We start from the raw sequence: 27,470 nt of genomic DNA on the forward strand, positions 1-27,470 counted from the left end.
TGCTAGACCTCATGTGGCTGGAGTGTGTCAGCAATTCCTGCAAGAGGAAGGCATTGATGCTATGGACTGGCCCGCCCGTTCCCCAGACCTGAATCCAATTGAGCACATCTGGGACATCATGTCTCGCTCCATCCACCAACGCTGCACCACAGACTGCCCAGGAGTTGGCGGATGCTTTAGTCCAGGTCTGGGAGGAGATCCCTCAGGAGACCATCCGCCACCTCATCAGGAGCATGCCCAGGTGTTGTAGGGAGGTCATACAGGCACGTGGAGGCCACACACACTACTGAGCCTCATTTTGACTTGTTTTAATGAGATCACATCAAAGTTGGATCAGCCTGTAGTGTGGTTTTCCACTTTAATTTCGAGTGTGACTCCAAATGGGTTGATACATTTGATTTCCATTGATCATTTTTGTGTGATTTTGTTGTCAGCACATTCAACTATGTAAAGAAAAAAGTATTTAATAAGAATATTTCATTCATTCAGATCTAGGATGTGTTATTTTAGTGTTCCCTTTATATTTTGAGCAGTGTATTATGAAGAGATATATTATAGAGAGATATATTATAGAGATATAAAGAGATATATATTATAGAGATATATATTATGGAGATATACTACAGCGATATACTATAGAGAGATATATTATAGAGATATAAAGAGATATATATTATAGAGATATATATTATGGAGATATACTACAGCGATATACTATAGAGAGATATATTGTAGAGATATAAAGAGATATATATTATAGAGAGATATATTATGGAGATATACTACAGCGATATACTATAGAGAGATATATTATAGAGATATAAAGAGATATATATTATAGAGAGATATATTATGGAGATATACTACAGCGATATACTATAGAGAGATATATTATGGAGATATAGAGAGATATACTATAGAGAGATATATTATGGAGATATATTATAGAGATATTATAGAGAGAGATATTATAGAGAGATTTATTATAGAGAGATATATTATGGAGAGATATATTATAGAGATATTATAGAGAGAGATATTATAGAGAGAGATATTATAGAGATATTTATTATGGAGTTATAGAGATATATACTATAGAGATATATTATAGAGATATAAAGAGATATATATTATAGAGATATACTACAGACATATACTATAGAGAGATATATTATGGAGATATAGAGAGATATATTATAGAGATATATATTATAGAGATATTATAGAGAGAGATATTATAGAGAGATTTATTATAGAGAGATATATTATGGAGAGATATATTATAGAGATATTTATTATGGAGATATTTATTATGGAGTTATAGAGATATATACTATAGAGAAATATATTATGGAGATATACTATAGAGATACATTATAGAGAGAGATATTATAGAGATTTATTATAGAGAGATATATTATGGAGAGATATATTATAGAGATATTATAGAGAGAGATATTATAGAGAGAGATATTATAGAGATATTTATTATGGAGTTATAGAGATATATACTATAGAGATATATTATAGAGATATAAAGAGATATATATTATAGAGATATACTAGACATATACTATAGAGAGATATATTATAGAGATATATATTATAGAGATATTATAGAGAGATATTACTGATTTAGAGAGATATATTATGGAGAGATATATTATAGAGATATTTATTATGGAGATATTTATTATGGAGTTATAGAGATATATACTATAGAGAAATATATTATGGAGATATACTATAGAGATACACTATGGAGAGATATATTATAGAGATATACTATAGAGATATACTATGGAGAGATATATTATAGAGAGATATATTATGGAGATATAGAGAGAAATATTATAGAGATATACTATAGAGAGATATATGATGGAGATATAGAGAGATATATTATAGAGATATAAAGAGATATATATTATAGAGAGATATATTATGGAGCTATAGAGAGATATATTATAGAGATATATTATAGAGAGATATATTATAGAGATTTACTATAGAGATATATATTATAGAGATATATTATGGAGATATAGAGAGATATATATTATAGAGAGATATATTATAGAGATATACTATAGAGAGATATATTGTAGAGAGATATATTATAGAGATATATATTATATATTATAGAGAGATATTATGATTTATTATAGAGAGATATATTAGAGATATATTATAGAGATATTTATTATGGAGATATTTATTATGGAGTTATAGAGATATATACTATAGAGAGATATATTATGGAGATATACTATAGAGATACATATGGAGAGATATATTATAGAGATATACTATAGAGATATACTATATATATTATAGAGAGATATATTATGGAGATATAGAGAGATATACTATAGAGATATATGGAGATATAGATATATTATAGAGATATATTATAGAGATATATTATGGAGCTATAGAGAGATATATATAGAGATATATTATAGAGAGATATATATATTTACTATAGAGATATATATTATAGAGATATATGGAGATATAGAGAGATATATTATAGAGATATATTATAGAGATATACTATAGAGAGATATATTATAGAGATATAAAGAGATATATATATTATAGAGAGATATATTATGGAGATATAGAGATATATTATAAAGATATATATTATAGAGATATACTATAGAGAGATATATTATGGAGATATAGAGCGATATATTATAAAGATATATATTATAGAGATATACTATAGAGAGATATATTATGGAGATATAGAGAGATATATTATAGAGATATAAAGAGATATATATGATAGAGAGATATATTATGGAGATAAGGAGAGATATATTATAGAGATATATTATAGAGATACTATAGAGAGATATATTATAAAGAGATATATTATAGAGATATACTAGAGATATATTATAGAGATATATAGAGATATATTATAGAGATATACTATAGAGAGTTATATTATAAAGAGATAACTATAGAGATATATTATAGAGATATATTATAGAGATATACAATAGAGAGATATATATTATAAAGATATATATATTATAGAGAGATATATTATGGAGATATAGAGAGCTATATTATAGAGAGATATATTATAGAGATATACTATACAGAGATATATTATAGAGATATACTATACAGAGATATATTATAGAGATATACTATAGAGAGATATATTATAGAGATATACTATAGAGAGATATATTATAAAGAGATATACTATAGAGAGATATACTATAGAGATATATTATAGAGATATACAATAGAGAGATATATATTATAAAGATATATATATATTATAGAGAGATATATTATGGAGATATAGAGAGCTATATTATAGAGAGATATATTATAGAGATATACTATACAGAGATATATTATAGAGATATACTATACAGAGATATATTATAGAGATATATTATAGAGAGATATATTAGAAAGATATATATTATAGAGAGATATATTATAAAGAGATATATATTATAGAGAGATATATTATGGAGATATAGAGAGATATATTATAGAGAGATATATTATGGAGATATAGAGAGAGATATTATAGAGAGATATATTATAGAGATATATTATGGAGATATAGAGAGATATATTATAGAGATATATTATAGAGAGATATATTATAGAGATTTACTATAGAGAGATATATTATAGAGATATACTATAAAGAAATATATTATAGAGATATACTATAGAGAGATATATTATAGAGATATATTATGGAGATATAGAGAGATATATTATAGAGATATATTATAAAGAGATATATTATAGAGATATACTATAGAGAGATATATTATAGAGATATACTATAGAGAGATATATTATAGAGATATACTATAGAGAGATATATTCTAGAGATATACTATAGAGAGATATATTATAGAGATATATTATAGAGAGATATATTATAGAGATATATTATAGAGAGATATATTATAGAGATTTACTATAGAGAGATATATTATAGAGATATACTATAGAGAGATATATTCTAGAGATATATTCTAGAGATATATATTATAGAGATATAAAGAGATATATAATAGAGATATACTATAGAGAGATATATTATGGAGATATAGAGCTATATATTATAGAGACATATATTATAGATATTATAGAGAGAGGTATTATAGATATATGATAAACGGTTGACTATTTCTGTACTGCTCAGTTGACTGAAGTCCAGTTAATCCAATCACCACCTATATTGTCCCTTGTTTCCCCTCCAGAAAGAGAAAGAGGTGCGTCGCCACAAGCAGAAGCAGAAGTACCGTGAGCGACTGAAGCACAGTGAGAGGGGTGGCGGGGGCGGCGGCGAGGCTCGGGGGGACAGTGGTGGAGGAGGAGGGGGGATGAGACAGTGTTTGGGACCAGGGTGTGTGGAGGTCGCCAGGGCCGGCTCCAAATACTGCTCAGAGGACTGCGGCATGAAACTGGCTACCAAGTAAGAGGAATTACTTATTAAACACACAACAGAGTAATTTACGAAAACAATGTACTGTCAATTAAGTAGCAAACCCTTAATCATCAATGTAAAATATTTATTGTCTGAATCACAAAGTTATGTTAAAACATTTTAAAAAAATGTTTTATCACAAACATAATATAGTCTTTAAATGCATTGATTGGGCCTGTTTGTCTGATGAGAGTAGGAAACTTGTAGGAGAAACTTGTAGGAAAAACTTGTAGGAAACTTGTAGGAGGTCATAAGTGAGCTTTTCAAGAGGGAGAAAGTCAACAATCTGGTCAATCTACATTTTAAAAGATGAGAGAAGAATTAGAAGCCCACAGCTGGAAAAAAGATTTCTTAGCAAAATATGTGATAGTCATAAACACATTTTCTCTGTCTGGATCAAGAATAAAGTCCTGCTGGACATTAGGAAGATAGAGACACGGGGTCATATCAAACTGTTCATCAAGTATGCTCTGTGCAGCAGTATGTATAGTTTGCCAAAATATGGTAACCTCTCTACAACTCCAAAACACATGCGTATAGGTTCCGCTTTCAGAGGTACATCTTTTACAATCAGGTTAAACGTCTATTCATTCTATGGAGTCTCACTGGGGTGTAATAAAATGTTTATTACATTTTAAAATCATTTTAACACCTTCTCAGCCTCTAGTGAAGCCAGCAGGACAGGGGTGTGGAACACCTTCTCAGCCTCCAGTGAAGCCAACAGGACAGGGGTGTAGAACACCTTCTCAGCCTCCAGTGAAGCCAGCAGGACAGGGGTGTAGAACACCTTCTCAGCCTCCAGTGAAGCCAACAGGACAGGGGTGTAGAACACCTTCTCAGCCTCCAGTGAAGCCAACAGGACAGGGGTGTAGAACACCTTCTTAGCCTCCATTGAAGCCAGCAGGACAGGGGTGTGGAACACCTTCTCAGCCTCCAGTGAAGCCAACAGGACAGGGGTGTAGAACACCTTCTCAGCCCCCAGTGAAGCCAGCAGGACAGGGGTGTAGAACACCTTCTCAGCCTCCAGTGAAGCCAACAGGACAGGGGTGTAGAACACCTTCTTAGCCTCCATTGAAGCCAGCAGGACAGGGGTGTGGAACACCTTCTCAGCCTCCAGCAGGACAGGAGTCTTCTGAGCGTTTATTTGATCAATAATATCAAAAAGTCGGAGAATGTTATCAGAAGAGTACCTGTCTCTAATAAATCCAGTTTGGTCCGCTTTTATTATTTTGGGAAGAAGAGTGGACCAGAAGGACGAGCAGGATAGAGGGTCCTTGTCTTTTTTGAGCAACACTTTAATGTGGGCTGAGCTCAGTTTTTGCAAAAAAAATATCATCTAGCATTGGCATGAAAATAGGGCTAAGCTGGGGCCAAAAAGCTTTCTGGGAAACACGTCTGGGCCTGGGGACTTGTTAGGTGGCATGGAGGTAATTGCCTCTAGGACCTCCTCAGGAGTGAAGGGGGAGATGAGATCTTCTTGGTCGGTTTCTGATAGTTTAGGTAGTGAGATTCCCTCTAGGAAGGAATGGAGTTCTGTTCTGTTTTCTCTCAGAAGTATATACTTTCAAGTAAAAATCATGAAAAGTTCAAATGCATCTTATTTGGATCATATGTGAACTCGTCATCAATGGTTCGGATGATTGTGGCCTTTTTTAAATTGCTAAGCAAGAAATCTGCTAGGCCTATTGCTATACTCATGGTGTTTCTGTTTAGTAAAGACAACTTGTTTTATCTCCCGCGTTCTGACCTTAGTTTCTTTGTGATGTCTTTGGTTTAGGTTGGTCAGGGTGTGAGTTGGGGTGGGCAGTCTGTTCTTTTTTCTATGTTGTGGTTTTGTGTTTGGCCTGGTATGGTTCTCAATCAGAGGCAGGGGTCGTTTGTTGTCTCTGATTGAGAATCATACTTAGGTAGCCTTTTCCCACCTGTGTTTTGTGGGTGTTTATTTCCTGTTTAGTGTGTTTTTTTTCATTCACCTTACGGGACTGTTCGTTTGACGTTTATTGTTTTGTTCCGTGTTCAGTTATTTTATAAAAAATATGAACACTTACCACGCTGCGCCTTGGTCCTCATCTCCTTCCACCGAAGACAACCGTTACATCCCGAGTATAGTCCAAGTTTAGATTGGCTTTGGCTGCTTTAAGTTGACTCCAGGAGGCTGTCTGGGGATTGTTTATGTACTTTTTCGCAGCGTTGGAAGCCGGAATGCTTTTTTCTTAGAGGAAGTATTTTATGTATTTAGAGGACTTCTTAGTGTGGCTTTGGCAAACGTCCCACATTGTGGCCGGAGAAACTGGAGAGTCTTTGTTATCTTGTGTGTAGTTGTCTATCCATGTAGTAACCAATGTATGGAACGCTTCGTTTGATAACATGGAGGTGTTGAATTTCCAGCTCTTTGACCTCGGGATGTTTCTGCAGAGATCAAAGCGCAGGTGGACAAAGGCGTGATCTGAAAGTGCTATGGGTCCGATTGTACAAGTGGCTGAATTTATGAAACTCTTTGGGATAAAATTGTACGATACTATACTAGAGTAGATGTTATGGACATGAAAGCAGAGGTATCTGTGTTATGGGCATATGTATTTAAGATAGTAATTAGTTGCCCATACAGTGACCCAGTTTTCAAAACAAATCTCCCCTCCGGACCAGATATCTTTTTTGTCAATTATGAATGGAATATTCTTATGGATAAGTATGGCTGTACCTCTGTTTGATTTGAAATATGAGAAATACACCTGTCCCACCCAAGCTCTGCATGTTCAGCATCACAGAGGTGTGTCTCTTGCTCAATGTCTGCTTTTTCCTTTTTTAGAGCACATAGTATCTTTCCAACGCTCTAACCACTAGGCTACCTGCCACCCCAGGGTCCTTGGCCTGGTTTGCCCTTGATTCTAAGCAATATTGTACTGCTATTTTTATTGACTTGGCCAAAGCTTTTGATACAGTAGACCATTCCATTCTTGTGGGCTGGCTAAGGAGTATTGGTGTCTCTGAGGGGTCTTTGGCCTGGTTTGCTAACTACCTCTTTCAAAGAGTGTAGTGTATAAAAAGTCAGAACATCTGCTGTCTCAGCCTCTGCCTGTCACCAAGGGGGTAGATCCTAGGCCCCACGCTCTTCTCAATTTACATCAACAACATAGCTCAAGCAGTAGGAAGCTCTCTAGCTGTGGGGCTTAGGATCGAGCCTTGGGGTACTAGCTGTGGGGCTCAAGCTGCCCCACAGCCCTGTGGAAAGAAATCTATGTTTTTTGCCAATTTTAAACAGTTGGATTTTATAATGTAGTTTTTTTTTTACCCAACACCACTTTCCATCTATTTATAAAGCAGACCCTTGTACCAAATTGAGTCAGTAACCTTTTTGAAATCAACAAAGCATGAGAAGACTCTTTTTTGTCAATTCGGGTGTGCAGGGTGAATACGTGGTCTGTCATATGGTCATTTGGTTAAAAAAAAACACTAAAAAAACAACAACATTGTTTTCCCAGAGGAAATGTAGGTGTCTGCTGTTCATGGTAATGCAGAGGATTTACCCAAGGTTGCTGTTGATGCATATCCCACAGTAGTTATTGAGGTCAAATTTGGGGCGATCAGTCCTTGGTTCCAAATATTGAGGAAGATACCAGAGCTAAGAATGATGTTAAAGAGTTTAAGTTTAGCCAATTGGAATTTGTTGTCTGTATATTTTATCATTTCATTTAGGATACCATCAAAACCACGGGCCTTTTAGGTTGGAGGGTTTGTATTTTGTCCTGTAGTTCATTCAATATAATTGGAGAATCCGGTGGGTTCTGGAAGTCTTTAATAGTTGATTCTAAGATTTGTATTTGATCATGTATATGTTTTTGCTGTTTGTTCTTTGTTATAGGGCCACAAAGATTGGAGAAGCGGGTTTATCCATACTGCCCTACCAAGCAAAAAGGCAGTAACTGCTCATTTGGTCGAAAATTAGTTAATGTAATTTTTGCTGCATTAAATACATGCTTAACCACGTGGACCAGTATTCTGCCTCGGTTGTATTGTGTTCAGGAGAAAATGGGGGGGTCATGTTAGCAGTAACTGCATAAGGTTACTGTGAAACCAAGGGAGATAAAGTTCCACGCTGTGAGCAGTTACTGCCTTTTTGCTTGGTAGGGCAGTGTACATCTCCATTTTGGATAAATAACTATTCGTATTGTTTGTTTAGTGTTTTCCAATTTTCCCAGAAGTGGTTAGATTCCATGGATTCTCTCTCTCCATCTCTTTTGCGTTCTCTTTCTCTCTCTAACTCTCTGTCTCTCTCTGTCCCCACCAGTCGTATCTATGAGATCTTGCCTCAGAGGATACAGCAGTGGCAGCAGTCTCCCTGTATAGCCGAGGAGCAGGGCAAGAAGCTGCTGGAGCGAATCAGGAGAGATCAGCAGTCAGCCCGCCTGAGACTCACGGACATGGAGAAACGCTTCCACGAGCTGGAGGGGATCATCGCCAAGGCCAAGCAACAGGTGGTGCAACAGGACGAAGAGGTGAGAGAGAGAGAGAGAGAGAGAGAGACAGAGAGACAGCCTCAAACACAGCCTCATACACAGCCTCAACACACAGCCTCATACACAGCCCAAACACAGCCTCAAACACAGCCTCATACACAGCCTCAAACACAGCCTCATACACAGCCTCAAACACAGCCTCATACACAGCCTCATACACAGCCTCAAACACAGCCTCAAACACAGCCTCATACACAGCCTTATACACAGCCCCAAACACAGCCTCATACACAGCCTCATACACAGCCCCAAACACAGCCTCATACACAGCCTCATACACAGCCTCATACACAGCCTCATACACAGCCTCATACACAGCCCCAAACACAGCCTCATACACAGCCTCATACACAGCCTCATACACAGCCTCATACACAGCCTCAAACACAGTTCAAAAGCCAAAAGCCCGCCCATTGTTTCACTTTGTTTTATTTATTTGTTGCTCTCTTTTAGGTGAATGAGGCAGAAGGGGACACAGATACAGACCTGCAGATATTCTGCGTGTCCTGCAGTCACCCCGTCAACCCCAAGGTGGCGCTAAGACACATGGAGAGATGCTACGCTAAGGTCAGTAGGTCAAAAACATTTGAGCAGCAATATGTTGTAATAAAACTGTGTTGTAATAAATGTGTTGTTTTCCTTGTGCAGTATGAGAGCCAGACCTCCTTCGGCTCCATGTACCCCACACGCATCGAAGGGTAAGGACCAATCCCACCGGCAACATCACATACCTACTACTGACACCAAATGTCAATGAAATTGATGGGAAATTGTTATAGCTTTACATTTACATTCTAGTAATTTATCCACAGTGACATACATTTAGTATATTCGTCTTCAGGTAGCTAGGTGGGACAACCACATATCACAGTAGTTAGTATATTCGTCTTCAGGTAGCTAGGTGGACAACCACATATCACAGTAGTTAGTATATTCAGATAGCTAGGTGGGACAACCACATATCACAGTAGTTAGTATATTCAGATAGCTAGGTGGGACAACCACATATCACAGTAGTTAGTATATTCAGATAGCTAGGTGGGACAACCACATATCACAGTAGTTAGTATATTCAGATAGCTAGGTGAGACAACCACATATCACAGTAGTTAGTATATTCAGATAGCTAGGTGGGACAACCACATATCACAGTAGTTAGTATATTCAGATAGCTAGGTGGGACAACCACATATCACAGTAGTTAGTATATTCAGATAGCTAGGTGGGACAACCACATATCACAGTAGTTAGTATATTCAGATAGCTAGGTGGGACAACCACATATCACAGTAGTTAGTATATTCAGATAGCTAGGTGAGACAACCACATATCACAGTAGTTAGTATATTCAGATAGCTAGGTGGGACAACCACATATCACAGTAGTTAGTATATTCAGATAGCTAGGTGGGACAACCACATATCACAGTAGTTAGTATATTCAGATAGCTAGGTGGGACAACCACATATCACAGTAGTTAGTATATTCAGATAGCTAGGTGGGACAACCACATATCACAGTAGTTAGTATATTCAGATAGCTAGGTGAGACAACCACATATCACAGTAGTTAGTATATTCAGATAGCTAGGTGGACAACCACAACCACATATCACAGTAGTTAGTATATTCAGATAGCTAGGTGGGACAACCACATATCACAGTAGTTAGTATATTCAGATAGCTAGGTGAGACAACCACATATCACAGTAGTTAGTATATTCATATTCAGATAGCTAGGTGGGACAACCACATATCACAGTAGTTAGTATATTCAGATAGCTAGGTGAGACAACCACATATCACAGTAGTTAGTATATTCAGATAGCTAGGTGAGACAACCACATATCACAGTAGTTAGTATATTCAGATAGCTAGGTGGGACAACCACATATCACAGTAGTTAGTATATTCAGATAGCTAGGTGAGACAACCACATATCACAGTAGTTAGTATATTCAGATAGCTAGGTGGGACAACCACATATCACAGTAGTTAGTATATTCAGATAGCTAGGTGGGACAACCACATATCACAGTAGTTAGTATATTCAGATAGCTAGGTGGGACAACCACATATCACAGTAGTTAGTATATTCAGATAGCTAGGTGGGACAACCACATATCACAGTAGTTAGTATATTCAGATAGCTAGGTGGGACAACCACATATCACAGTAGTTAGTATATTCATATTCAGATAGCTAGGTGGGACAACCACATATCACAGTAGTTAGTATATTCAGATAGCTAGGTGGGACAACCACATATCACAGTAGTTAGTATATTCAGATAGCTAGGTGGGACAACCACATGTTACAGTAGTTAGTATATTCAGATAGCTAGGTGGGACAACCACATATCACAGTAGTTAGTATATTCATTTAGATAGCTAGGTGAGACAACCACATATCACAGTAGTTAGTATATTCAGATAGCTAGGTGGGGACAACCACATATCACAGTAGTTAGTATATTCAGATAGCTAGGTGGGACAACCACATATCACAGTAGTTAGTATATTCAGATAGCTAGGTGGGACAACCACATATCACAGTAGTTAGTATATTCAGATAGCTAGGTGGGACAACCACATATCACAGTAGTTAGTATATTCAGATAGCTAGGTGGGACAACCACATATCACAGTAGCGCTGGGACGTGATCTACACCTACCACTGGTCTCAGGTATTTTACTGATATCGTTCATTAAGATCAGTAGCCTGTACTAAAGAAATGTGACGTTTGAAAGGAAATAGGTAATATGCTAATATGGGTGATTGTTAATGGGAACAACCATGAATGTTGATACTACAACCATCAAACTAGTTGTAGTACAGTCGTGGCCAAAAGTTTTGAGAATGACACAAATATTAATTTCCACAAAGTTTGCTGCTTCAGTGTCTTTAGATATTTTTGTCAGATGTTACAATGGAATACTGAAGTATAAATTACAAGCATTTCATAAGTGTCAAAGGCTTTTAGTGACAATTACATGAAGTTGATGCAAAGAGTTAATATTTGCAGTGTTGACCCTTCTTTTTCAAGACTTCTGCAATCCGCCCTGGCATGCTGTCAATTACCTTCTGGGCCACATCCTGACTGATGGCAGCCCATTCTTGCATATTCAATGCTTGGAGTTTGTCAGAATTTGTGGGGTTTTGTTTGTCCACCCGCCTCTTGAGGATTGACCACAAGTTCTCAATTGGATTAAGGTCTCGGGAGTTTCCTGGCCATGGATTCAAAATATCGATGTTTGGTTCCCCGAGCCACTTAGTTATCACTTTTGCCTTATGGCAAGGTGCTCCATCATGCTGGAAAAGGCCTTGTTCGTCACCAAACTGTTTCTGGATGGTTGGGAGAAGCTGCTATCGGAGGATGTGTTTGTATCATTCTTTAATCATGGCTGTGTTCTTAGGCAAAATTGTGAGTGAGCCCACTCCCTTGGCTGAGAAGCAACCTCATATGAATGGTCTCAGGATGCTTTACTGAATCTTACTGGCAGCAATATCCTTGGCTGTGAAGACCGTTTTGAGCAAAGCAATGATGACGGCACGTGTTTCCTTGCAGGTAACCGTGGTTGACAGAGGAAGAACAGTGATTCCAAGCACCACCCTCCTTTTGGAGCTTCCAGTCTGTTATTCAAACTCAATCAGCATGACAGAGTGATCTCCAGCCTTGTCCTCGTCAACACTCACACCTGTGTTAACGAGAGAATCACTGACATGATGTCAGCTGGTCCTTTTGTTGCAGGGCTGAATTGCAGTGGAAATTTTTTTTTCGGGATTCAGTTCATTTGCATGGCAAAGAGGGACTTTGCAATTTATCTGATCACTCTTCATAACATTCTGGAGTATATGCAAATTACCATCATACAAACTGAGGCAGCAGACTCTGTGAAAATGTATATTTGTGTCATTGTCAAACCTTTGGCCACGACTGTAGTTTAAAGAGTTGTTACTGTTTGATATACTCAGTGTATAAATCACACTCATAGTAAGTACATTTTTACTCAATAAAGTAGTTTGTTATTTACTTGAGTTAGTTAGTTGTTAGTTAGTTAGTTGTTTATTTTCTGTCTTGTCTCTCTCCGTAGTGCAACCAGACTGTTCTGTGACGTATACAACCCTCAGAGTAAAACCTACTGTAAGAGACTGCAGGTGTTGTGTCCTGAACACTCTAGAGACCCTAAGGTAGGTTTAGACTCCAAGGTAGGTTTAGACCCTAAGGTAGGTTTAGACTCCAAGGTAGGTTTAGTCACCAAGGTAGGTTTAGACTCCAAGGTAGGTTTACACTCCAAGGTAGGTTTAGATCCCAAGGTAGGTTTAGTCTCCAAGGTAGGTTTAGACTCCAAGGTAGGTTTACACTCCAAGGTAGGTTTAGTCCCCAAGGTAGGTTTACACTCCAAGGTAGGTTTACACTCCAAGGTAGGTTTAGTCTCCAAGGTAGGTTTAGACTCCAAGGTAGGTTTAGTCTCCAAGGTAGGTTTAGTCACCAAGGTAGGTTTAGACCCCAAGGTAGGTTTAGTCTCCAAGGTAGGTTTACACTCCAAGGTAGGTTTACACTCCAAGGTAGGTTTACACTCCAAGGTAGGTTTAGAACCCAAGGTAGGTTTAGTACCCAAGGTAGGTTTAGAACCCAAGGTAGGTTTCCCTCACCTTCTCATCTATTTATAAGCCTGGATCCTACACATAATCTTCAGAACAATATACGCCATTTGTCATTTTCATTCCGTTCGATAACACATTATGACTCCACGACCGTTATGTTTCAGTGGTCCCTCCCACCTGAGCCCTGTCTCCTTCCAGGTTACTGTGGACGAGGTGTGTGGCTGTCCCCTGGTGAGAGACGTCTTCCAGCCCACAGGAGAGTACTGCCGGGTGTCGAAGCGCAAGTGTAACAAGCATTACTGCTGGGAGAAACTGAGGAGGGCTGAGGTGGACCTGGAGAGAGTCAGAGTGGTCAGTGTCATAATAATCATATAGCTAGGTTACGTTAAGTCAGTCTCTCATATGTAGTCCACATTTCAAGCCCTTTTTAGTCATCATGTGGAACATTTTACTTGTACATGTTAACTGTTTAAGTAAGTAGCCATTCTCTCATATGACTTGTCCTCTCCTTCGTCCCCTCTCCTCTTGTCCTCTCCTTCGTCCCCTCTCCTCTTGTCCTCTCCTTCGTCCCCTCTCCTTCGTCCCCTCTCCTCTTGTCCTCTCCTTCTTCCCCTCTCCTCTTGTCCTCTCCTTCGTCCCCTCTCCTCTTGTCCTCTCCTTCGTCCCCTCTCCTCTTGTCCTCTCCTTCGTCCCCTCTCCTCTTGTCCTCTCCTCTTTCGTCCCCTCTCCTCTTGTCCTCTCCTTCGTCCCCTCTCCTCTTGTCCTCTCCTTCGTCCCCTCTCCTTCGTCCCCTCTCCTCTTGTCCTCTCCTTCGTCCCCTCTCCCTTGTCCTCTCCTTCGTCCCCTCTCCTCTTGTCCTCTCCTTCGTCCCCTCTCCTCTTGTCCTCTCCTTCGTCCCCTCTCCTCTTGTCCTCTCCTTTGCCCCCTCTCCTTCGTCCCCTCTCCTCTTGTCCTCTCCTTCGTCCCCTCTCCTCTTGTCCTCTCCTTCGTCCCCTCTCCTCTTGTCCAGTGGTACAAGCTGGACGAGCTCTTTGAGCAGGAGAGGAATGTCCGAACAGCCATGACCAATAGAGCAGGTCTCCTGGCCCTCATGCTGCACCAGACCATCCAGCACGACCCTGTTACCACCGACCTCCGCACCGCCAAGGATAGGTAGACCCCCAATCCTCCTGCCCATGACCCTTGAACTATCCCCTGACCACGGACCTCCTACGGTTGCTACTGGCTTACGTACCGCCAATGATATGTAGAGGACCACCCCTCCCCCCCTCGATCACGAGCCTCTGCATCTCCTCAGGACAGATAGACACCTCCCCCCCACAAGACCCTCAACACCACGACCCTGGCGGTGGCCCAGTCACCACCATCCCGACTTCCGAACCCACCTTCAAGGACAGATTGAACCAAGCCGTTACCATGACTACACCTTGACCACCAAGACCCTGTCACCATGACAACCTGTCACCACGACCCGGTAACCTGGACCTCAGCACCTCCAAGCTCCAAGGGCAGATGCACAGAGGCAGATGCACAGAGGCAGATACAAAAAGACAGACTGATACAGATAGACTGACACAGACAGACTGATACAGATAGACAGAGACTGATACAGATGGATACAGATAGACAGATATACAGATAGACAGAGACTGATACAGACATACAGATAGACAGACTGATACAGACAGACAGATACAGATAGACAGAGACGGATACAGATAGACTGATACAGATACAGATAGACAGATACAGACAGACTGATACAGATAGACTGATACAGACTGATACAGATACAGACAGACAGATACAGATAGACAGATACAGATACAGACAGATACAGATAGACATAGACTGATACAGATAGACAGAGACTGATACAGATAGACAGAGACTGATACAGATACATATATACAGATACAGACAGACTGATACAGATAGACAGATAGACTGATACAGACAGACAGACTGATACAGATACAGATAGACAGACAGACAGACAGACAGACAGACAGACAGATACAGACATATACAGATAGACAGATACAGACAGACTGATACAGATAGACAGATCAGATACAGACATCTACAGATAGACAGAGACTGATGCAGATAGACAGATACAGACAGACTGATACATATAGACTGATACTGATACAGATAGACTGATACATATAGACTGATACTGATACAGATAGACAGATACAGATAGACAGAGACAGATACAGATAGACTGATACAGATACAGATAGACTGATACAGATAGACTGATACAGATACATATATACAGATACAGACAGACTGATACAGACAGACTGATACAGATAGACTGATACAGATACAGACAGACTGATACAGATAGACTGATACAGATAGACAGATACACTGATACAGATAGACAGAGACTGATGCAGACAGACTGATACAGATAGACTGATACAGATACAGACATATACAGATAGACTGATACAGATACAGACAGACTGATACAGATAGACTGATACAGATACAGATAGACAGATACATATAGACTGATACATATAGACTGATACTGATACAGATAGAATGATACAGATACAGATAGACAGATACAGACAGACTGATACAGATAGAATGATACAGATACAGACAGACTGATACAGATAGACAGAGACTGATACAGACAGACAGATACAGATACAGACTGATACAGATAGATATATACAGATACAGACTGACAGATACAGATAGACAGACAGACTGATACAGATACAGATAGACAGATAGACAGACAGACTGATACAGATAGAGACTATACAGACAGACAGATACAGATAGACAGATACAGACAGACTGATACAGATACAGACATATACAGATAGACAGAGACTGATGCAGATAGACAGATACAGACAGACTGATACAGATAGACAGAGACTGATGCAGATACAGATAGACAGATAGACAGACTGATACAGATAGACAGATACAGATGGACAGAGACAGATACAGACAGACTGATACATATAGACTGATACAGATAGACTGATACATATAGACAGATACAGATAGACAGATACTGATAGACAGATACTGATAGACAGATACAGATAGACTGATACAGATAGACTGATACAGATAGACTGATACAGATACATATATACAGATACAGACAGACTGATACAGACAGACTGATACAGATAGACAGATACAGATAGACAGATACACTGATACAGATAGACAGAGACTGATCCAGACAGACTGATACAGATACAGATAGACAGAGACTGATGCAGATAGACTGATACAGATACAGATAGACAGATACATATAGACTGATACTGATACAGATACAGATAGATAGATACAGATACAGACATATACAGATAGACAGAGACTGATGCAGACAGACTGATACAGATAGACAGATACAGATAGACAGAGACTGATACAGATAGACTGATACAGATACAGACAGACTGATACAGATATATAGACAGACTGATACAGATAGACAGAGACTGATACAGACAGACAGATACAGATAGACTGATACTGATACAGATACAGATAGACTGATACAGATATACAGATACAGACAGACTGATACTGATACAGATAGACAGATACAGACAGACTGATACTGATACATATAGACTGATACATATAGACTGTTACAGATAGACAGAGACTGATACATATAGACTGTTACAGATAGACAGAGACTGATAGAGATAGACTGATACAGATAGACTGATACAGATAGACTGATACTGATACTGATACAGATAGACTGATACAGATAGACTGATACAGATAGACTGATACAGATAGACTGTTACAGATAGACAGAGACTGATACAGATAGACAGATACAGATACACTGATACAGATAGACAGAGACTGATACAGATAGACAGAGACTGATACAGATAGACTGATACAGATAGACTGGCCAGGTTTCCATTAGTGTATTATTTATTATTATTATTTTGTAATGTTTTGGAGGAGATGAGCCGTTGTTGAACCCACACTTACACTAGTCTACATGGTGTTCTGATGCCACCACACACCCCAGTATTATTGCCTTGTCTTACTTCGGATAGTGGTAGGAGTGGCGCCACCTCTCTGAGGACGGTGGTACTGATGCAGATAGACAGATACAGACAGACTGATACATATAGACTGATACTGATACAGATAGACTGATACATATAGACTGATACTGATACAGATAGACAGATACAGATAGACAGAGACTGATAGACAGATACAGATACAGATAGACTGATACAGATACAGATAGACTGATACAGATAGACTGATACAGATACATATATACAGATACAGAAAGACTGATACAGACAGACTGATACAGATAGACTGATACAGATACAGACAGACTGATACAGATAGACTGATACAGATAGACAGATACACTGATACAGATAGACAGAGACTGATGCAGACAGACTGATACAGATAGACAGACTGATACAGATAGACTGATACAGATAGACTGATACAGATACAGACATATACAGATAGACTGATACAGATACAGACAGACTGATACAGATAGACAGATACATATAGACTGATACTGATACAGATAGAATGATACAGATACAGATAGACAGATACAGACAGACTGGTACAGATAGACTGATACAGATAGACTGATACAGATAGACCTGATACAGATACAGATAGACAGAGACTGATGCAGATAGACAGATACAGACAGACTGATACATATAGACAGATACTGATACAGATAGACAGATACAGATAGACAGAGACAGATACAGATAGACTGATACAGACTGATACAGATACATATATACAGATACAGACAGACTGATACAGACAGACTGATACAGATAGACTGATACAGATACAGACAGACTGATACAGATAGACTGATACAGATAGACAGATACACTGATACAGACAGACAGAGACTGATGCAGACAGACTGATACAGATAGACAGACTGATACAGACAGACTGATACAGATAGACTGATACAGATACAGACATATACAGATAGACTGATACAGATACAGACAGACTGATACAGATAGACAGATACATATAGACTGATACTGATACAGATAGAATGATACAGATACAGATAGACAGATACAGACAGACTGGTACAGATAGACTGATACAGATAGACTGATACAGATACAGACAGACTGATACAGATAGACTGATACATATAGACTGATACAGATACAGACAGACTGATAGACTGATACAGATAGACTGATACAGATAGACAGATACACTGATACAGATAGACAGAGACTGATGCAGACAGACTGATACAGATAGACAGACTGATACAGATAGACTGATACAGATAGACTGATACAGATACAGACATATACAGATAGACTGATACAGATAGACTGATACAGATACAGATAGACAGATACATATAGACTGATACTGATACAGATAGAATGATACAGATAGACAGATAGACAGATACAGACAGACTGATACAGATACAGATGATACAGATACAGACAGACTGATACAGATAGACAGATCAGATACAGACATCTACAGATAGACAGAGACTGATGCAGATAGACAGATACAGACAGACTGATACATATAGACTGATACTGATACAGATAGACAGATACAGATAGACAGAGACAGATACAGATAGACTGATACAGATAGACTGATACAGATACATATATACAGATACAGACAGACTGATACAGACAGACTGATACAGATAGACTGATACAGATACAGATAGACTGATACATATAGACTGATACATATAGACTGATACTGATACAGATAGAATGATACAGATACAGATAGACAGATACAGACAGACTGATACAGATAGACTGATACAGATACAGACATATACAGATAGACTGATACAGATACAGACAGACTGATACAGATAGACAGATACATATAGACTGATACTGATACAGATAGAATGATACAGATACAGATAGACAGATACAGACAGACTGGTACAGATAGACTGATACAGATAGAATGATACAGATACAGACAGACTGATACAGATAGACAGAGACTGATACAGATAGACAGAGACTGATACAGACAGACAGATACAGATACAGACTGATACAGATAGATATATACAGATACAGATAGACAGATACAGACTGACAGATACAGATAGACAGATAGACAGACAGACTGATACAGACAGACTGATACAGATACAGATAGACAGATAGACAGACAGACTGATACAAATAGATAGAGACTGATACAGACAGACAGATACAGATAGACAGATACAGACAGACTGATACAGATACAGACATATACAGATAGACAGAGACTGATGCAGATAGACAGATACAGACAGACTGATACAGATAGACAGAGACTGATGCAGATACAGATAGACAGATAGACAGACTGATACAGATAGACAGATACAGATGGACAGAGACAGATACAGACAGACTGATACATATAGACTGATACAGATAGACTGATACATATAGACAGATACAGATAGACAGATACTGATAGACAGATACAGATAGACTGATACAGATAGACTGATACAGATACAGATAGACTGATACAGATAGACTGATACAGATACATATATACAGATACAGACAGACTGATACAGACAGACTGATACAGATAGACAGATACAGATAGACAGATACACTGATACAGATAGACAGAGACTGATCCAGACAGACTGATACAGATACAGATAGACAGAGACTGATGCAGATAGACTGATACAGATACAGATAGACAGATACATATAGACTGATACTGATACAGATAGACTGATACTGATACAGATACAGATAGACAGATGCAGATACAGACATATACAGATAGACAGAGACTGATGCAGACAGACAGATACAGATAGACTGATACAGATACAGACAGACTGATACAGATATATAGACAGACTGATACAGATAGACAGAGACTGATACAGACAGACAGATACAGATAGACTGATACTGATACAGATAGACTGATACAGATATACAGATACAGATAGACTGATACAGATACAGACAGACTGATACTGATACAGATAGACAGATACAGACAGACTGATACTGATACATATAGACTGATACATATAGACTGTTACAGATAGACAGAGACTGATAGAGATAGACTGATAGACTGATACAGATACAGACAGACTGATACAGATAGACTGATACAGATAGACTGATACTGATACAGATAGACTGATACATATAGACTGTTACAGATAGACTGATACAGATAGACTGTTACAGATAGACAGAGACTGATACAGATAGACAGATACAGATAGACTGATACAGATACACTGATACAGATAGACAGAGACTGATACAGATAGACAGAGACTGATACAGATAGACTGATACAGATAGACTGGCCAGGTTTCCATTAGTGTATTATTTATTATTATTATTTTGTAATGTTTTTGGAGGAGATGAGCCGTTGTTGAACCCACACTTACACTAGTCTACATGGTGTTCTGATGCCACCACACACCCCAGTATTATTGCCTTGTCTTACTTCGGATAGTGGTAGGAGTGGCGCCACCTCTCTGAGGACGGTGGTACTGATGCAGATAGACAGATACAGACAGACTGATACATATAGACTGATACTGATACAGATAGACTGATACATATAGACTGATACTGATACAGATAGACAGAGACTGATAGACAGATACAGATAGACTGATACAGATACAGATAGACTGATACAGATAGACTGATACAGATACATATATACAGATACAGAAAGACTGATACAGACAGACTGATACAGATAGACTGATACAGATACAGACAGACTGATACAGATAGACTGATACAGATAGACAGATACACTGATACAGATAGACAGAGACTGATGCAGACAGACTGATACAGATAGACAGACTGATACAGATAGACTGATACAGATAGACTGATACAGATACAGACATATACAGATAGACTGATACTGATACAGATAGAATGATACAGATACAGACAGACTGATACAGATACAGACAGACTGATACAGATAGACAGATCAGATACAGACATCTACAGATAGACAGAGACTGATGCAGATAGACAGATACAGACAGACTGATACATATAGACTGATACTGATACAGATAGACTGATGCATATAGACTGATACTGATACAGATAGACAGATACAGATAGACAGAGACAGATACAGATAGACTGATACAGATACAGATAGACTGATACAGATACATATATACAGATACAGACAGACAGATACAGACAGACTGATACAGATAGACAGATCAGATACAGACATCTACAGATAGACAGAGACTGATGCAGATAGACAGATACAGACAGACTGATACATATAGACTGATACTGATACAGATAGACTGATACATATAGACTGATACTGATACAGATAGACAGATACAGATAGACAGAGACAGATACAGATAGACTGATACAGATACAGATAGACTGATACAGATAGACTGATACAGATACATATATACAGATACAGACAGACTGATACAGACAGACTGATACAGATAGACGGATACAGATACAGACAGACTGATACAGATAGACTGATACAGATAGACAGATACACTGATACAGATAGACAGAGACTGATGCAGACAGACTGATACAGATAGACAGACTGATACAGATAGACTGGTACAGATAGACTGATACAGATAGACTGATACAGATACAGACAGACTGATACAGATAGACTGATACATATAGACTGATACATATAGACTGATACTGATACAGATAGAATGATACAGATACAGATAGACAGATACAGACAGACTGATACAGATAGAATGATACAGATACAGACAGACTGATACAGATAGACAGAGACTGATACAGATAGACAGAGACTGATACAGACAGACAGATACAGATACAGACTGATACAGATAGATATATACAGATACAGATAGACAGATACAGACTGACAGATACAGATAGACAGATAGACAGACAGACTGATACAGATACAGATAGACAGATAGACAGACAGACTGATACAAATAGATAGAGACTGATACAGACAGACAGATACAGATAGACAGATACAGACAGACTGATACAGATACAGACATATACAGATAGACAGAGACTGATGCAGATAGACAGATACAGACAGACTGATACAGATAGACAGAGACTGATGCAGATACAGATAGACAGATAGACAGACTGATACAGATAGACAGATACAGATGGACAGAGACAGATACAGACAGACTGATACATATAGACAGATCAGATACAGACATCTACAGATAGACAGAGACTGATGCAGATAGACAGATACAGACAGACTGATACATATAGACTGATACTGATACAGATAGACTGATACATATAGACTGATACTGATACAGATAGACAGATACAGATAGACAGAGACAGATACAGATAGACTGATACAGATACAGATAGACTGATACAGATACATATATACAGATACAGACAGACAGATACAGACAGACTGATACAGATAGACAGATCAGATACAGACATCTACAGATAGACAGAGACTGATGCAGATAGACAGATACAGACAGACTGATACATATAGACTGATACTGATACAGATAGACTGATACATATAGACTGATACTGATACAGATAGACAGATACAGATAGACAGAGACAGATACAGATAGACTGATGAACAGATACAGATAGACTGATACAGATACATATATACAGATACAGACAGACTGATACAGACAGACTGATACAGATAGACGGATACAGATACAGACAGACTGATACAGATAGACAGATACATATAGACTGATACTGATACAGATAGAATGATACAGATACAGATAGACAGATACAGATAGACTGATACAGATACAGACTGATACAGATAGACTGATACATATAGACTGATACATATAGACTGATACTGATACAGATAGAATGATACAGATACAGATAGACAGATACAGACAGACTGATACAGATAGAATGATACAGATACAGACAGACTGATACAGATAGACAGAGACTGATACAGACAGACAGAGACTGATACAGACAGACAGATACAGATACAGACTGATACAGATAGATATATACAGATACAGATAGACAGATACAGACTGACAGATACAGATAGACAGATAGACAGACAGACTGATACAGATACAGATAGACAGATAGACAGACAGACTGATACAAATAGATAGAGACTGATACAGACAGACAGATACAGATAGACAGATACAGACAGACTGATACAGATACAGACATATACAGATAGACAGAGACTGATGCAGATAGACAGATACAGACAGACTGATACAGATAGACAGAGACTGATGCAGATACAGATAGACAGATAGACAGACTGATACAGATAGACAGATACAGATGGACAGAGACAGATACAGACAGACTGATACATATAGACTGATACAGATAGACTGATACATATAGACAGATACAGATAGACAGATACTGATAGACAGATACTGATAGACAGATACAGATAGACTGATACAGATAGACTGATACAGATACAGATAGACTGATACAGATAGACTGATACAGATACATATATACAGATACAGACAGACTGATACAGACAGACTGATACAGATAGACTGATACAGATAGACAGATACAGATAGACAGATAGACAGAGACTGATCCAGACAGACTGATACAGATACAGATAGACAGAGACTGATGCAGATAGACTGATACAGATACAGATAGACAGATACTGATACAGATAGACTGATACTGATACAGATACAGATAGACAGATACAGATACAGACATATACAGATAGACAGAGACTGATGCAGACAGACTGATACAGATACAGATAGACAGAGACTGATACAGATAGACTGATACAGATACAGACAGACTGATACAGATATATAGACAGACTGATACAGATAGACAGAGACTGATACAGACAGACAGATACAGATAGACTGATACTGATACAGATAGACTGATACAGATATACAGATACAGATAGACTGATACATACTGATACAGATAGACAGATAGACAGACTGATACTGATACATATAGACTGATACATATAGACTGTTACAGATAGACAGAGACTGATGCAGACAGACTGATACAGATAGACAGACTGATACAGATAGACTGATACAGATAGACTGATACAGATAGACTGATACAGATACAGACAGACTGATACAGATAGACTGATACAGATACAGATAGACAGATACATATAGACTGATACATATAGACTGATACTGATACAGATAGAATGATACAGATACAGATAGACAGATACAGACAGACTGATACAGATAGAATGATACAGATACAGACAGACTGATACAGATAGACAGAGACTGATACAGACAGACAGAGACTGATACAGACAGACAGATACAGATACAGACTGATACAGATAGATATATACAGATACAGATAGACAGATACAGACTGACAGATACAGATAGACAGATAGACAGACAGACTGATACAGACAGACTGATATAGATACAGATAGACAGACAGACTGATACAAATAGATAGAGACTGATACAGACAGACAGATACAGATAGACAGATACAGACAGACTGATACTGATACAGACATATACAGATAGACAGAGACTGATGCAGATAGACAGATACAGACAGACTGATACAGATAGACAGAGACTGATGCAGATACAGATAGACAGATAGACAGACTGATACAGATAGACAGATACAGATGGACAGAGACAGATACAGACAGACTGATACATATAGACTGATACAGATAGACTGATACATATAGACAGATACAGATAGACAGATACTGATAGACAGATACTGATAGACAGATACAGATAGACTGATACAGATAGACTGATACAGATACAGATAGACTGATACAGATAGACTGATACAGATAGACTGATACAGATACATATATACAGATACAGACAGACTGATACAGATAGACTGATACAGATAGACAGATACAGATAGACAGATACACTGATACAGATAGACAGAGACTGATCCAGACAGACTGATACAGATACAGATAGACAGAGACTGATGCAGATAGACTGATACAGATACAGATAGACAGATACATATAGACTGATACTGATACAGATAGACTGATACTGATACAGATACAGATAGACAGATACAGATACAGACATATACAGATAGACAGAGACTGATGCAGACAGACTGATACAGATACAGACAGACAGATACAGATAGACAGAGACTGATACAGATAGACTGATACAGATACAGACAGACTGATACAGATATATAGACAGACTGATACAGATAGACAGAGACTGATACAGACAGACAGATACAGATAGACTGATACTGATACAGATAGACTGATACAGATATACAGATACAGATAGACTGATACAGATACAGACAGACTGATACTGATACAGATAGACAGATAGACAGACTGATACTGATACATATAGACTGATACATATAGACTGTTACAGATAGACAGAGACTGATAGAGATAGACTGATACAGATAGACTGATACAGATAGACTGATACAGATACAGACAGACTGATACAGATAGACTGATACAGATAGACTGATACTGATACAGATAGACTGATACATATAGACTGTTACAGATAGACTGATACAGATAGACTGATACAGATAGACTGTTACAGATAGACAGAGACTGATACAGATAGACAGATACAGATAGACTGATACAGATACACTGATACAGATAGACAGAGACTGATACAGATAGACAGAGACTGATACAGATAGACAGAGACTGATACAGATAGACTGATACAGATAGACTGGCCAGGTTTCCATTAGTGTATTATTTATTATTATTATTTTGTAATGTTTTTGGAGGAGATGAGCCGTTGTTGAACCCACACTTACACTAGTCTACATGGTGTTCTGATGCCACCACACACCCCAGTATTATTGCCTTGTCTTACTTCGGATAGTGGTAGGAGTGGCGCCACCTCTCTGAGGACGGTGGTACTGCATTTGTCGTGTGCTCTGTTTTATCTGAATAGGACTGAGTACAATGACTGGGTGCTGTGTTCCAGAATCCACACTTGCGTTCTGCGTTCTCCCCGTTCTTATCAAAGGGGATCTTCCAAGAACACATGAGAGAGATACTGTCTAGTATAGGAGAACGCAGAGCACTTGAAATCCGCTAAAATTTGAAACGTACTTCGACGTGACCTCTAACCTAAACCGGGAAACTGCGTCATCACGCAGCCGGCGTCAACAAAGCTAGCTTTTATGTTAGCTAACTAGCTACGTCTGTTTACAGCCGATGTAGCAGTGTGAGCAACTAGTGCAATTCAGTGAACAACTATCCCAGAATGGAAATATTTAACACAAGTAACAAGTAAACAGAATTGATTTTCTCAGTACCTGTTAGTGAATTAAACACCGACCAGAATCATTTTATGTGGGGTATGACAGGTAAGCTTTCAAAAACATTGTTTAGAGGATGAAGCAAAAAAAAAACAAGGAAATAGCTAAATAAGTTGTTTTGCTTCCTGTTTAAGAACGATAAATAGCCAGAATAGTGGTGTTTCACTGTGAAGCTGATACAGCATTAGGACGGCTTGTGTTTTTATTTCCAAAGAGAAGGCTTGAGATACATTATAACACCCATGTATATTATTAAATGACACTGATGTTCACAATGGCTAGTTTTTATATTCACTTTATGCATCGATAACAAATAGGCGATAAGATTACAATACAACTAGATTAGAAGGCCTAGACTACTTCAATGCATTGGATACAAAACCAACACTGGCATGTGATTTAAGGAGAACTT

The 27,470-nt window shown here is 38.1% G+C and overlaps 1 protein-coding gene across 3 annotated transcripts in view; it reads left to right on the forward strand.

Moving 5' to 3' along the window:
- Positions 1 to 27,470, forward strand: part of LOC112238163 (CXXC-type zinc finger protein 1-like) — a 44,019-nt gene that overhangs the window by 16,393 nt on the left and 156 nt on the right. Inside the window, exons 8-14 of one of the 3 annotated variants that reach the window (XR_006079670.1) lie at positions 4,257 to 4,471; positions 8,772 to 8,979; positions 9,454 to 9,567; positions 9,649 to 9,698; positions 13,094 to 13,190; positions 13,806 to 13,958; positions 14,617 to 15,081. Coding sequence is in view for 1 of the 3 variants with exons in the window: in XM_042304331.1 (XP_042160265.1) it covers positions 4,257 to 4,471; positions 8,772 to 8,979; positions 9,454 to 9,567; positions 9,649 to 9,698; positions 13,094 to 13,190; positions 13,806 to 13,958; positions 14,617 to 14,759 (980 nt within the window). In the remaining 2 variants the exon portion in view is untranslated. Of the gene's footprint in view, positions 1 to 4,256; positions 4,472 to 8,771; positions 8,980 to 9,453; positions 9,568 to 9,648; positions 9,699 to 13,093; positions 13,191 to 13,805; positions 13,959 to 14,616; positions 15,082 to 27,470 lie in introns of those variants that run through there. The other 2 variants (XR_006079671.1, XM_042304331.1) reach the window with 2 other exon arrangements.

This window comes from Oncorhynchus tshawytscha, linkage group LG22, assembly GCF_018296145.1.
Source record: "Oncorhynchus tshawytscha isolate Ot180627B linkage group LG22, Otsh_v2.0, whole genome shotgun sequence".
Classification (NCBI taxonomy): domain Eukaryota; kingdom Metazoa; phylum Chordata; class Actinopteri; order Salmoniformes; family Salmonidae; genus Oncorhynchus; species Oncorhynchus tshawytscha.